A 15894-nucleotide genomic window follows, 5' to 3' on the forward strand; every position below is an offset into this window, starting at 1 on the left:
GAATTCTTTTTTTTTCTTCTCCAAATTAATCATGTTATAAAACATTTATATGAGCATTATAACCAACTATTCATGGTTTTTCCTGGCAAAACTTTCCTCTCCTTGGATTTTAGCTCACTATATTTGATTTTTTTTCCTACCAAGGAAACTGTATAGGAAATATATTGGAATTTTTTTTTGTTATCACTTTGGATTCACTGTTTCGAAAAGAAAATATACCATGTTTTAGAACATACTTTTCAAAATCTAAATCTTTAAGGTATTAGCATTTTTTGGTAACACTATTAGAAATATTTCAATGAAATTTGGCTACTATAGGAAATTGCACTTTTGCAGACTAAAAATTTAGTTGGTAAAAGTCCGTTTTTAGTTGGCAAAAGTTTTCCACGACTAATTTTTTTGGTAACTACTTTGGTCGCCAAATGAGGGTCAGGAAAAGTAATTAGCGACTAAAAATTTTTTCAGTCGCCAAAAGTGATATTTTCCTGACTAAATATGTTAGTTGCCAATTGTCATATTTCCCAACCAAAAATGTTAGTCACCAAAAGTAATGTTTGCACGACGAAAACTTTAGTCGGGAATAGACCTATTTGCGACCAAACACTTTGCTTGCCAAAATCAATAATTTTACTAACTAATTATTTAGTCGCCAAAATGTACCCTTTCGCCTACCAACATTTTGGTCGTCAAATGTGAATGGTGAAACACCAACTAATCACTTAGTCGCCAAAAGAGGAAAAACCAAATCAAATTTTGGCCGCCAATTCAATTCTTTTTCTTTTTCAAAATAGAAATAGAATATAAAAACAATTCCTTTTGACCTGTATAATATATGATAATCCATCCAAATCATTTAATATAACCTATAATTTGCAAGAATCATTCAAACCAACAAAATTAATTGAATCATGAATATCCAACAAAATACATAAATTAGCCAATATTAACCTGTTTAATTAAAGTCATCAACTATTATAAGTTTTCATCCACAAGTAATTCCAAACTACATAATCGTCCAATTAAAAAGGTCGTGAAATCTATATAATCATCCAATTCACATCCATCTAGTATAAAAATTTAAAACATAACAATTAGGTATTATGTTTTAAATTTTTATCCATATGCATCTAAAAAATATAACTTGTACTACCCAAATATTTTCGATACAAATCTATGCAAAAATATATAATTCTTCAAAAAATGTAACAAGTGCCAATTAGTCCTGTACAATTTAGCTTCGTGCACAAGTTTGTCCATCTATATAGATTCAGATCATTGATATGGAAGAAGACTTCCATTGAGAAACCCATCAAGGAAATCAGATAGTGAAGAATAGCTGAAAACTGTCTCTTAAGGTATTCAACACTTCCAAAGGTAAGCACAAACAAAACAAAACAAAAGGATACCCCAAAATCCTTTCAGAGACCTTGCCACAAACACCTGCACTACATAACTGGAAACTTGTAGCCTCAAGGGCCAAAACTGTAGCAAAACAAAAACGATGATTCCTGGATCATGAAGCAAATAGATGGAGATAGGGTTATATTCGAAGACGAAGATTCCATTGAAATGAATGGAAGTTATTGATGAAAACAAAACAAGAGAATTGAAAACGAAATTGAAAGAAATCTAAATCAAAAACTAAATCTAATTCGAAATTAGCTACTTAGAAATTGAAAACAAAGAGAAAAGGAACAATATCAACAAATAGAAAACAACATCAAAATCAAAACAAAATCAGGATCGAAAATGAATGGACATGTATAGTGTGTGAGTGATTTTCCGATCACACTTGCTCGACTCAGTATTCAGCTGGAGAACACTGGCAGAATAGATGACACCTAGCTAACCTGTAACAGAAAGAGAAGATTCCGGCGGTGGTTCGTCCACCCGGGGGCACTCCGACGATCAAGTCAGTATATCTCTCAAAGGTAATTAATAGTGCAAATCTTACTGTTCAGAATATAAATTGCGTACCTTAGACCCACGGGGGTGCCTCTCTTTTATAGTTACCTCAATCCAAATCCCAATAGAAGCCTGACTTCTATGGATTCCTGTTCAGTACTTACTTTGGACTCCTCAAGAGATAAAGATAAACTCCCTAAGAGCTTTATCCTTATCTTGGCTAAGTCTTCTCTTTATTCTAGGACTCTTGTCCCTTATCTGCTTTTCTCGGACTCTGATATCTTCGGAGATAACCTCGGCTTAACCGAGATCACCTCGGTGTCATGACTCTGACACGTGGCACCTCGGCTGACACGTCGCTGTCACCTTGCCACGTGTCGGTACTCAAAAATATATCCCCACAACTGCCCCCTAGGTTCTATTTTCTCGGCATTCTGAGGTGATGGAACCTATATCATTCCTTCCTTCCTGTACGTCGGTTTACAGTATCTCAGCCGAGATCATTATGTTGGCCGACATGTCTTTGTTAAAGAATAAGAACTTCAAGAACCCTTTCACGCGTATGAGCTGTCAAGCACCACAATTCAACCGTTTCAGCTACGTGTCCCTTTCTTATTAGATTGTACTTGGCACGTGCTTCATAATCGTCTCGTACGTACGTGCGCCGTCTGACGCTCACGTTGTCCCAGGCGCATTAAATGCCCTATTTTGCCACCGTTTCAAGTTTTTGTCAAAACTTGTTTTTCCTTCTTTCGTGTTCTTCACTTTTACATCGATTCCTTTGCTTTTTCTCTCTCTAGCTCTTGAATGCGCCATTGTTCTGGATCTTAAGCTCAGCAACTGCCTTCATTCTCCCTTCTGGTGAAGCTTTCTGCCGTTCTGCTACTTCTGTAACCATTGACTGCCTTCGGCGATTCTTACATCGACCTCTTTTCTTCGGTAAGTTTACTGTTCTTTTTGTTTTCAATTTCTTGATGCTTTCCATTACTTGCCACCACTATTGCATTTGTTTAAACTTTTTAATTTGTGAATCATACACCTGAATGTGTTTTTCCCATGATTTTGTCCCTGCCCATATCTTGAACACACGCATTGTTTCACCACTTCCTTGTATTTTTGCCACTGTTCTTGGCCCTATACTTCTTGTATTCTTTATGCTCTTGATAGACCTTTTTTGTTCTTGCTTCTGAAACTCGTTCTTGTTTCTGTTTTTTGTGTCTTTTCCAGATCTGTGCCTTCAATCTTTGTTTCCATAGATTTAGGTTTGGGATTTGTCTGTAGAACCCACAATTTAGGGAAAAACTAAAACATCCCTTACAAATTTCTACACCAGCTTCAAACCTAGGTTTTTTGTCGAGGTCCCAATAACCCTACTTGAAACATCTTCTTTCTGAAATCCAGTACCTTTAGTTATCCCGACATTGTGGGTATGTGGAAACATCAGGTAGACACCCCATCCAAACTAGATTTCTTTATACAAGAGTTTGAAATCCTAGTCGATGTCAATCTGAGGTTGGCTAGGGACGATGACTCCATCATGCCTACTGATCACTCCATGCCTTTCCCTGTAGTTGCCTTTATTGAGTGTGGACTTCGGTTTCCACTTGACCCTTTTTTTCCGTCAAATTCTTCACTTCTATAAGTTAAACCCAATGCAACTCGCCATCAATTCTTACCGAGTTATTATTGGTACCATAGCTTTAGCTAAACAAGAGAATGCCAGGATTACGCTTGCCGACTTCCAGTACTGTTATACCATGTGTCGCCTTAGAAAAGACACGGATTATGTCTACTACCTCAAGCCGAGATCCACTGAATATAAAATCGTAGCCGACCTCCCAGACTCCAACAAGGGAGTTGGAGACGATTACTTCATCGTCTCGGGCAATTGGGAGTTTCAGCCAAATGATGACCTCCACCTTTATCCCTTAAGCCGAACTGTTTTGGGGGAAGGAGCTGGTAAGGGCCACCCTTCATAAGTTTTCTTATCTTCTTGCATAAAGTTTTCAATATTCTTGTTCTAATGTCTGTGCTATTTTTATCTTTGCAGTTCTCCCTCAGCCTCCAAAGAACTTCCGCCAATCCTTCTTCTCCAACAGGGATTTGAAGAAGCTACTGAACCTACCAGTTCAAAAACAGAAGGCGCCTTTGCTTCTCAACTTTATCCCAACGTATAAGTCAGCTTTGCCCGACGTCCCTAAGAGGAAGAAGAAAAGCCTCTCTTCTTCTTCTGCCACAACTCCACAGACTGCGTCCACATCTCGGATAGATCAAGGGTCAACTTCCGATCCAGCTGATCAGCCATCAACCTCGGCTCCATACTTGATTCCAATATCACAACGCCGTTGTCGACGTCGAACAATTTCTACTGCCGAGATGGGTCGCCCAAAACCAATTGCAAAAGATCTCTTAGCCAGCATCCCTTCTGATGTTGATGCACAACTAACACAAACCCTTCCTCCACCGAAGCCGAAAAGAATAAAAAAAGCTCAGCCAAAGGCTAAAGTTACTCAAGTTGAGTCTGAGGATGCTTTGCCAATATCCAAGTTGGCTGAGAGTGACAAATCTCAACCCTCTGCTGGGAAGAGGCGCTCTGAAGCCCAGCCATCAGAATCCCCAAAATCCAAAAAGCCGAGGTCATCTTCTGCGACCACCTCGGGGTCTAAGAAGCCTGCTGCCCCCTGGGCCCCTGAAATAACCTTGGAAGATAAGCCAGTCATGGCCAATAATAGCGCCGAGGATATTAATGTCGGCGTTGCACTCAGTACTGCTCTGCTGTTACTAGGCGATCTGGAGCGAAATGCCGAGTTGAGCGAATACGAAAACTATGCGTTGATGCTTCAACGCTCTGTTCAAGTAAGTGTCTTTCATCTGGCACTTTTTTTCCCCTCTTTTTCATACTTAGAAATTTTTACAATAACTTTTACCTTGTGTTTTTTTCAGGCCATCCAGCATGCCTACTCTTTTTCTGTTCAATCTTTTGAAAATCGGCAGAAGCTGGCCGATATGAAGAGGGAGTTCACTTCTCTCCAAAAAGCTAACAAGAATTTGCAATCAAAGATGAAAAAGTTGGAGGACCAAGCCGAGGCTGCAATCAAAGCCCAAACTGAAGCCGAAGAGAAGGCTGAATCTTCCGAAGCCATCAAAAAGGTTGCTGAGTCCCAAAGAAAAGAGGCTGAGGAGAAGATGGCCCAAGCCGAAAAAGAGCTTCAAGAAGCCTTGGCTACCAAAGAGGCTGAAATCAAAGATGCCGATGAAAAGGTGTACGCCCAGGGCATGGCCAATGTTACTGAGGCTTATGAAAAACAAGTGAAGGAGGCATGCAACAAGGGTTTCACCCTTGGTTGGATGTCCTTTCTGAAAAAGCTCAACGTTCTTGAGGACTTGCCCTTGAGAAAAGCCGATGCCATTCTTCTTCCATTCCCTCCATCTCCACCTCTAAGTCAAGACGTCGGCGAATCTGAGTCTGAGGATGGTGATGAGGATGAGGCCTTGGTGAGAAAATCCAAGGATGCTGATGGGGCCAAGTCCCCTCTTCAGAAGGAGCAAGTCCTAGACTTGACTCAAGATGAGGAAGGTGATGAGGTTTCCAAAGACGCTGATCATGAGAAGGTATCAGCTGACATCCCCTTCGCCAACAAGAGTATTGAAGAAACTTTGCAAGAAATTGATACTGAGCTAACGGCAGAGAAGGCGGCCGAGGTTGCTTCTCAACAATCGTCCGAGGTCCCATCCCAGCTCACTGTCGATGCTGAGGAACCTTAGTTTTCATGTCTTTTCTTTTGTACTTTGTTTTTCTTTGTTTTTTTAAAACAATGTAAGCTCTCCATATGGCCGATGTGCCTCCTTTTTGTTGATGGTGATACAACTTTTCTTTACTGATTGCTTGTACTTTTGTGTTTTCTTGACTGCTCTAGCGTAATTCTATACTTAGAATATTCTGCATGTCTTTCACATACTCTTCCTTCTTTAAACAATCTTCTCGGGGTGACACACCTCGGATAAACAAACTTCCTGGTTTAACTTAACTTGTAAACTTTTAACAAGTGTTGAACATCATACTGGTTTAACTCAACTTGTAAATTGTCCACAAATTTCAACAAGTGTTAAACAAGGACTTCGGTTTAACTTAACTTGTAAATTGTCCACAAATTTCAACAAGTGTTAAACAAGGTCTTCGGTTAAACTTAACTTGTAAATTGTCCACAAATTTCAACAAGTGTTAAACAATGATTTCGGTTTAACTTCAACTTGTAAATTGTCCACAAATTTCAACAAGTGTTAAGCAATGATTTCGATTTAACTTAACTTGTAAATTATCCACAAATTTCAACAAGTGTTAAACAATGATTTCGGTTTAACTCAACTTGTAAATTATCCACAAATTTCAACAAGTGTTAAACAAGGACTTCGGCTTAACTTCAACTTGTAAATTGTCCACAAATTTCAACAAGTGTTAAGCAATGATTTCGGTTTAACTCAACTTGTAAATTGTCTACAAATTTCAACAAGTGTTAAACAATGACTTCGGCTTAATTTCAACTTGTAAATTGTCCACAAATTTCAACAAGTGTTAAACAATGATTTCGGTTTAACTTAACTTGTAAATTGTCCACAAATTTCAACAAGTGTTAAACAAGGACTTCGGCTTAACGTCAACTTGTAAATTGTCCACAAATTTCAACAAGTGTTAAACAATGACTTTGGTTTAACTTAAGTTGTAAATTGTCCACAAATTTCAACAAGTGTTAAACATATTCTTCTTCTCTCTGCCCCCTAATGTGAACCTGAGTTCCACTTGGGTTCTCATTATGCATGTATTCTAGAGACAATGTCAAGTATTTTGAAAAGAGAACTGAATCTTTATTTATTTACTTCGGCAAGTGGCAAAGGAACAAAGAAATTCTAATGATAGAAAAATTTCAAATTACAAGTGTTCCAAGGTCTTGGCAACTCTTTGCCCTCATTATCTTCAAGCCGATATGCCCCATTACCCAGTACCGAGATGATTCTGTAGGGTCCTTCCCAGTTTGGGCCAAGCTTGCCCTCTCTGGGATCCTTCTTATTGCCGACGACTTTCCTCAGGACTAGGTCGCCGACTTGAAACTCTCTTGGATTGACCTTCTTGTTATAAGCTTTTGCAAGTTGCTGCTGGTATGCTGCAAGCTGGATTACAGCTTTCTCTCTTCTTTCTTCTAAAAGATCCAGATCTCGGGCTAAGAGTACATCATTAGTCCCATTTTCTACTCCCTGGGTTCTGATTCCTGGGATACCGATCTCCAGCGGAATGACTGCTTCTGTGCCATAAGCCATGGCGAAGGGGGATTCTCCTGTTGATCTTCTCGGCGTAGTCCAATATGCCTAGAGTACATTGGGCAATTCGTTTACCCACTTGCCTTTTGCTGCCTGCAGCCTCTTCTTTATCCCATCCAAAATTACTTTGTTGGATGCTTCTGCTTGTCCATTGCTTTGTGGAAAGCTTGGGGTTGAAAAGTAGTTCTTGATCTTGAACTTTGCACAGAAGTTCTTGATTAGCTTGCTGTCAAACTGAGTTCCATTGTCTACAACTATTGCTCTCGGAATCCCAAATCTGGTGATAATATTTCTCCATATGAAGTTCTTGACATCCACATCTCGGATCTTGGCAAGAGGTTCTGCTTCTATCCACTTTGTGAAGTAATCCGTTGCTACCAGTAAGTACTTTCTTTGTGCAGTTGCTTGGGGCAATTGCCCAACGAGATCCATGCCCCATTGGGCAAATGGCCAAGGACTGGATACAGGGTTCAGGTCAGCTGTTGGCTAGTGTATTAAAGGCACAAACCTTTGGCATTGTTCACACTTCTTTACGTATGCTTCTGTATCTTTTTGCATGTAAGGCCACCAATACCCCTGGGTAATGGCCCTGTGAGCTAGTGATCTGCCCCCAGCGTGGCTTCCACAAATTCCTTCATGGATTTCATATAAAAAATCTTCAACCTGCAAAGGGTGTACGCACCTTAAAAGGGGTCCAGTGAAGGACCTTCTGTAGAGATGTCCTTCTGCTGTCAGATTGAATCTTGCTGACTTCAATCTGATCTTGTGTGCCTCCTTGTGGTCATCTGGTAGCTTTCCTTCTTTCAGGAATGCAACAATTGCATCCATCCAGCTTGGTCCCATGTCTACGCACATTGCTTCATGCTCTGTGGTTACTGGTTCAATGCTCGGGTCCGATAGGTAGTCAATCATTATTGTTTTTCCAGGTTGTACCGCACTAGCAAGGTTAGCCAACGCATCGGCGTGGCTGTTATCATCTCGGCTTACCTGAAGTAGTCGACAGTTCTGAAATAAGGCTGACAGTCTGATGACTTCCTTTGCGTAGGCCGACATTCGTTCATCTCGGGCTGCAAACTTGCCCGTTGCCTGGTTAACTATCAGTTGTGAATCACAAAAAACTATTACCTCATCTGCTTGCACTGTTGCTGCCAACTTCAGTCCTGCAATGAGTGCTTCATACTCTACTTCATTGTTTGAGGCCTTGAACCCCAAACGAATTGACTGTTCTAGTACCTGCCCATCTGGGGATATCAATACTACTCCTGCCCCCGCTTCTTGTCGGTTTGAACTCCCATTAACAAACAGTTGAAAGGAGTCGCCGATGTAAATACTGCAGGGTCTGAGTTTGTCCTCTTTCCTTTGTTCTTTTTCCTTTGGCTGTGCTTCTCCTTATTTGGTTGGATATCACTCATCCTGGCTCAACGGAGCCTGATGTTCAATGGATTCTGGTGTGAACTCGGCCACGAAGTCAGCCAGAACCCGGCCTTTGATTGCTGTCCTTGGCCTGTACTCCAGGTCATACTGGCCTAGGGTGACTGCCCACCTGGCTATTCTTCCTGTTAGGTCTCCTTGTTGCAGTAAGGACTTCAAGGGGTGCTCTGTTAGCACCACAATTTTATGGGCCTGGAAGTAATAGTTCAACTTCTTTGAAGCCATTACTAAAGCTAGTGCCAATTTCTCTAAGGGCAGATACCTCGTTTCTGCATCGGCTAGGGTTTTGCTTACATAGTAAATAGCCCTTTGCTCCCATTTTTCTTCTTGGATTAGTACTGCACTTATCGCATGTTCTGAAATGGCTAAGTACAGGAACAGCTCCTCCCCTGGTTCTGGATTTGAAAGAACTAGAGCTGTGGTCAAGTACTTCTTCAGGTCGGCCAAAGCGGCTTTGCATTCTTTTGTCCACAGGAAGTCTGTGGCTTTCTTCACCAAGTTGAAGAAAGGTCTGCACTTGTCTGAGCTTCTACTGATGAATCTATTTAGGGCTGCGGCCCTTCCAGTTAGCATTTGCACTTGTTTTGCCGACGTCGGGCTCTTCAACTCTAGGATGGCCTTGATTTGGTCTGGGCTGGCCTCAATTCCCCTTCTGGTCACCAGGTATCCTAGAAACTTACCAGATCCAACTCCAAATGCACACTTCGATGCATTGAGTCGGAGCCGATATGTTTTAAGGATTTCAAAGACTGCTTTTAGATCGGCAAGATGACCCTCAGGCTCCTTGGTCTTAACGACCATGTCGTCGATGTAGACTTTTACTGTTCGGCCAATCAGGTGTTTGAACATTTTGGTTACCAACCTTTGGTAAGTTACTCCTGCGTTCTTCAACCCAAAAGGCATTACTCTGTAACAGTACAGGCCTTTTGGGGTGATGAACGCGGTTTTCTCTTCATCTGGAGGGTACATGGCTATCTGGTGGTACCCCTTGTAGGCATCTAGGAAGCTCATTCTTCCATGCCCAGAAGTGGCACCTACTAGCTGGTCAATCTTGGGTAGGGGAAAGCTGTCTTTGGGACAGGCTTTGTTGAGGCTGGTGAAGTCTACACAGACCCTCCATTTACCGTTCTTCTTCTTCACCACTACTGTGTTGGATAGCCATGCCGGGTAGTGAACTTCTCGAATAGCCCTGGCCTCCAGAAGTCTGTCTACTTCCTCCTCTACTCCTTCGACGTGCATCAACGTCGGTTTTCTAGCTCGTTGAATTACAGGTTTTACCGACTTGTCGACATTCAGTTTGTGGCAAGTGACCTCGGGGTCAATGCCAGGCATTTCGTAAGGTGTCAAAGCAAACACCTCAACATTGGCTCTCAGAAAAGCTTCCAACTCTTTTTCCTCTTCTTCAGCTAAGCCCGAGCCGATAAGAAAGAAGCGTTCTTTATCTCTATCCTGGATGAGGATTTTCTTCAGTGCCTCTTCGCTTTTCTCGGCTGGCTCCTTGCCGACGTCTTCTAGGACTTCCACGTCCTCATCTTCAATTTTTGCCTTTTCTGGCTCTCATATGCTGCAGGTTGATTTCATTGCTGCCATGGAGCAATTTTTCGCCTGCAGTTGATCACCTCTGACTTCCTCTATCCCATGCTCTGTTGGGAATCGCAATAGTTGATGCAACGTTGAGGGAACTGCCCCCATTGCATGCAACCATGGTCTTCCCAAGATGATGTTGTAATGGGAAGGTGTGTCGATGATGGTGAATTCTATCTTGATCTTCCTGGTGCCTGCCTGCACCTCCAAGCTTACTGTTCCCAGTGGCCATGTCGGAGTTTCATTGAACCCAACCATTAGGCCACTGGATTGTTCTATATCATCTGGGTGAAGGCCGAGCTCTTTGTAACATTGGACGTACATGATGTCACAAGAGCTGCCTTGGTCAATCAAGATGCGTTTCATTTGGCACTCCCCAACCTGGAGGGATACTACCAAGGCATCATTGTGCGGGTGCCGGACCTTCTCTAGGTCGGCTTCAGTAAAGGTTATCATTGGTCCTTGGCACTCTTCTGCCCGATGTCTTTTCTCTCCGACTTGGTAGACATGTTGTAGGTGTTTCACTTTCTGGGTCTCCCCCCTAATTTCGTTCTCGTTGACCTTCGAGTGAATCACATTGACTACCTGAGGTCCTCCTGCCTGAGGTTGTGGTGCTGGGAGAGGCAGAGCCGCTGCCGCCTGAGGCAATCTTGCCTGTTCTTCCCTTGTCCTAGTCTCATCGACAAGGTCTCTCAGATGTCCTCGTCTCACCAGGTCTTCCGAATATGTTTTCAGGGCTCTACAACCCTGAGTTGTATGCCCATCTTCGTTGTGGTAAGCACAATGCCTGCCAATGTTTTTTTCCATGAACTCTCCTGGAGTCCTCTCTGGCGTTCTGAAATAGGGCTGGTTCCAAATTTGATCCAGGACTTTGGGAATTGGGATTCGGAACACAGTTGTTACTGCTTGTGTGGCCCTTAGTTCTGCCTCTTACCTGCTCGTTCCATTGTTACCTTGGCTTCGCTTCGGCGAGCCGTTTCCTTTCTCTTGTTTATCTCCCTGGTTCCCGACATGTCTTTTTCGGCTCTGGCGTACTTCTCGATTATCGCCATGAGCTCCTCCATACTTTTTGGCAATGTCTTTGCCAAAGACTTTCGTAGTGGACAGTTGTCTTTCAGGCCGTTCTTGAAAGATACGACTGCCACCTCTTGATTACATTCGGGTATTCGATTGAACACCTCATAGTATCTTTTTGCATAGGCCCTAAGGCCTTCATCCTTGCTGATCTTCAGAGCCATCAATGCGTCCACCCTTAATAGCTGCAGCTTGTTTGTCACGAACCTGGCCACAAACATCTCGGCCAGGCCTTCCCAAGTCTTCACGCTTCCCTTCGGTAATTTGTGGAACCAATTTGATGCAATCTCCCCAAAAGATGAGGGGAACACTTTGTAGAACAATGGCTTGTTCCCACTATATAATGCCATTAAGTTCAAATATAGTCCAACATGGAAGTTGGGGTCTGACTTACCATCGTATATTTGAAACCTTGGCATACTGAATCTCTTCGGTGCCTCGAACCTGTCCAATTCCATCGAGAATGGTGTCCTTGGCTTATCTGGGAAGGTTACCTCGGCCTCTGCATTCTGTTGCTTCCTCTTGAGGTAATCTCTTAAATCCTCCTTCGTCCGCCCAGGAGCTCGGCTATCTCCCGCTTTCAATCTTTTTGGTGCGCTGCTTGCAGCTTCGTGGTGAGTCCTTTTCGACCCTTCTCCATGAGTCGTGTCGAAGCACAGTGCCTATCCCTGGACATTCTGATGTCTTTTGGGGTCTGCCTCCTTTGTGCGATGTGTCCTCTGTGATTCTTCTCTTCTTGACTCTCTTCGTCCGACTTCCCTGGAAGGTCGGTGAGAGTATCTTTCGCTTCCGTTGTGCTGAGGGGCTGCGGGGATTGTTTTCTGCCCTCCCTTCTGGGTATTGGCCGCTGGAACCGGCGTGTCCTGCAGCGGGAACGGTGGATGCATGACGTTGTTTTGCATCATAAAATTGACGACCGACTGCAGGTCTGCTAATTTGTTTGCCATTTTTTTTTACCTCTTCGCCCCTCCATAGGCACCTAGCCTTCCAAACTTGGAGGTTGTCCTCGTTGTAGTACCTGTTTTGATCAGGTTTCTTTGGCACGTCGCCAGTCTGGACGACGTCTTTTACTTCGTGATTCTGGTCACGAGTTTCTGCGTTGGACCTTTCTCCTTCGCCATCAAGGTCAATAGGTCTCCCACTCCCAGTAGGAGTGTCGTCCCCAATCTTTTCCTTCTGTCCGTTACTGGCCATCTATTCTACTTTCTTTCCCACAGACGGTGCCAAATTGTGTGAGTGATTTTCCGATCACACTTGCCCGACTCAGTATTCAGCTGGAGAACACTGGCAGAATAGATGACAACTGGCTAACCTGTAACAGAAAGAGAAGATTCCGGCGGTGGTTCGTCCACCTGGGGGCACTCCAACGATCAAGTCAGTATATCTCTCAAAGATAATTAATAGTGCAAATCTTACTGTTCAGAATATAAATTGCGTACCTTAGACCCATGGGGGTGCCTCTCTTTTATAGTTACCTCAATCCAAATCCCAATAGAAGCCTGACTTCTATGGATTCCTGTTCAGTACTTACTTTGGACTCCTCAAGAGATAAAGATAAACTCCCTAAGAGCTTTATCCTTATCTTGGCTAAGTCTTCTCTTTATTCTAGGACTCTTGTCCCTTATCCGCTTTTCTCGGACTCCGATATCTTCGGAGATAACCTCGGCTTAATCGAGATCACCTCGGTGTCATGACTCTGACACGTGGCACCTCGGCTGACACGTCGGCGTCACCTTGCCACGTGTCGGTACTCAAAAATATATCCCCACATATAGAATAAAAAACAACTGAAAAACTGACCTTGTTCTTCATCTCGATGATTAAGGAGTTTGTGGTACCAACGATCCACAATGCCTTACTAGTGTACCCGATCGAAGACTGCAACACCATGCTCGAAACCCTAGATCGAATCCTCTGTTACCATTTCAACTCAAACCGAGAGAGAACCATTTCAATCATTGGTAATGAAATTTCAGTCTTTCACAACCCAAAAAATGAAAAACAAGAAATTACATGTTGCTTTGATCATTTTATAGAACCCATTTCAATCATAAAAAACTTTTATGAAAAAGCCATAACATAAACCGCATCAACATGCTAAATCACAACCTAAATCGACATCATCATTGAAAAAATCGTTTTTCTTTCTCTTCTATGGATGTATAGATTCTGTTAGCTCCACTTTGAATATAAGCAATGTGTAGGTTTCAAGTAGATTTCAGCCTAGTGCAATAAACATTTCGCACGCTTTGCTTAGAAAGAGTAAGTTGTCATACCTTCCCATATGGTGAAACAAGCTGTTGCAGAGCCCCAATTCTTTTGCTAAGCTTCTCTTTCCTCTCCTATCATCCAAAAGAACATTTTAAAGATGGAAAAGCAAGCATCATATGATAAAAGAATGGATGTGCCAATCAAACTGGGTAGACCTCCCAAATTACCCAGCTTCCACAACTTAGAAGAATCCGGCAGAATATAAGGCAGTATTTAATTTTTTTTTGTTTTGTTCCTCACCGAGTTTATTTTTAGTTTGAAATGTACTATTAGAAACCATTCTTCTTCCAAAATGTAATTTTGGTATTCAATTACATAAAAGAAAAAAAGAACAATACAGCTAAAAGGAAAACAATAATGCAAGGAGAGAATTGTACAAATGTAGAATATGATAGGAAACCTTGGAGGAGATGGACAAATCAGCCTTGTGTTGTTTTGGTGAAAAAGTAGTGGGACTGCTTTGATCAATAGAAAGGGGCCTCCTTCTATGTTCCATCATTGTTCTCTCATTTATTGTTGCTTCTTGCTTACATAAAAACCAGAAAACAAATCAATATGAACATCAACAACAGAGCAGAATAGCATGCAACCAAACACAATCAATGCATAAGTTCATTTAAAAAATCCCACAGAAAGAACTCCAAATCAACTGATGATACAATTGGCTGATCATTTATCCAGTTCTAGTAGATGATAGAAATGGAGCAGAATCCTGAACAACAAGTTTCTTAGATTTTCTGGACATAATCATTTACAAATTCCACCACTATGTTTCTCTAACAGAAGATAACTTACAACATGGTTGTTAGAATCTTACGATTCGCATCGATTCGATACGAGTTTCAACCAAAACAATTTGGTTTGTATTGTTGAATCATAAGTTGAGTGAATCTTATGATTCAATTGCGATTCACTATGAATCTACGATTCAGTGTGATTATTTAAATACATGTGTATTTTTATATGTATATCCCTATATAAAATTATATATTACGATAAATAAAGTGAATATTGCAATTCATGATTCAATTCTTGTGCTAACAACCAATATTTCAATAAATTTGATGAGAATGTTCAAATAAACAAGGACAAATTGATTTAAGTAAAAGAAATAATATACATTAAATTTAAGGATTACATTTCATAGTCAAGTATTACCAAAAAGATGATCCTCCAAGCTACCCATCTGGATGGCCTGTTTTGAGCTTGAATTTGGGATTTATGTCTAGAAATCAAACCCTAGAAATTTCGAAATCAAACTACAACAACCAAACCAATTTCATAAATCAACACGAAATTAAATTGAATCAAGCATATAAAACTCTAAAGCAACAATTAGAAAGGGGGAGAGAGAGAGAGAACCTGTGATCTATGGGTTTGGCGGTGGTGATTTGCGACGGTGGCCGTGGCGATGTGCTCTGTACGGTGGGCTGCGGACAGGTGCTTTTCTGTGAGGTTTGGTGGTGAAGGACAGTATTGTGAGAGTTTTGAACTTCCTTGTTGTCTAACAGAGAAAGGGGCGGGAGCCAATAAATGAATTCCCTCCTCTTCTTTTTTTTTTTTTTTTTTTTTTTTTTTTTTTTTTTTTTTTACGTTTATTGACTAAATTTAGTTTTTGTCAGAAAATGTATATCTAGGATGACTATTAAGTTTTGTAGCCAAATCGAAATCAACTGCGACTAAAATATTTGTTGCCCAAAGTTTTAATTTGATGACTAATAAATATTTTGGTCGGAAAAAGTAATATTAGCATGACTGATTTTATTTTGTCACCAAAACTTAATATTTTCCGACTAATTTGTTTGGTCACCAAAGAGAAATCATAATAATATGCCTGTTTTTGGCGACTATTTTTTTTTTTGTCGGCAAAAAGTATTGTAGACGACCAAAAACAGATTCAGTAGCCTAAAGTGTGCACTAACGGTGACTAATAAACTTTTTAGTTGCCAATAAGTAATATATATTGACTAAAAAAATTTAGTAGCTATACCCTAAACCAACGCCGACTAAAAAAAATTTTAGTCGCGAAAGGTGACATTTTTGGTGACTAAATTTTTTTTTAGTCTCCAAATTTGGTTGCCAAAAGTGTAAATTGTTGTAGTGCCTTAACCAAGTTAGCTAGACTCATGCAATGAAATATGTTGGCATTTTCACTTCATCATCTAATCTAACCTACATACAGATACATCTCTAACATAATCCTTGTGGCAGATCAAAAGAAATAAAGTGAACTTCCTTACTTGACAGCAAAAGAAAATTAAGTACATAAATGCGGAAAATAAAACCAAACCTTGTTCAAAAGGGCACCTAGCTGGA

At 41.2% G+C, this 15894-nt stretch overlaps 2 protein-coding genes and 1 long non-coding RNA gene across 3 annotated transcripts in view; all 3 read right to left on the reverse strand.

Moving 5' to 3' along the window:
- The window catches only part of LOC114267604 (formin-like protein 3), a 58542-nt gene that overhangs the window by 39798 nt on the left and 2850 nt on the right, over nucleotides 1–15894 (reverse strand). The window lies entirely within an intron of this gene.
- On the reverse strand, nucleotides 13078–14086 carry LOC145805991 (uncharacterized). Its single transcript, XR_014348383.1, has 3 exons — nucleotides 13979–14086; nucleotides 13584–13649; nucleotides 13078–13207 (listed from the first exon to the last, which is right to left on the reverse strand). It is a non-coding gene; the product is annotated as an uncharacterized LOC145805991 (long non-coding RNA).
- The window catches only part of LOC145805681 (formin-like protein 3), a 7270-nt gene continuing 7078 nt past the window's right edge, over nucleotides 15703–15894 (reverse strand). Inside the window, exons 10-11 of the mRNA XM_082900857.1 lie at nucleotides 15864–15894; nucleotides 15703–15750 (exon numbers count right to left, since the gene is read on the reverse strand). The exon at nucleotides 15864–15894 is cut by the window's right edge and continues 65 nt beyond it. Of these exons, the coding sequence (XP_082756983.1) occupies nucleotides 15703–15750; nucleotides 15864–15894 (79 nt within the window). The remainder of the gene's footprint in view (nucleotides 15751–15863) is intronic.

Source organism: Camellia sinensis, chromosome 13 (genome assembly GCF_055761805.1).
Source record: "Camellia sinensis isolate YWXY chromosome 13, ASM5576180v1, whole genome shotgun sequence".
Classification (NCBI taxonomy): domain Eukaryota; kingdom Viridiplantae; phylum Streptophyta; class Magnoliopsida; order Ericales; family Theaceae; genus Camellia; species Camellia sinensis.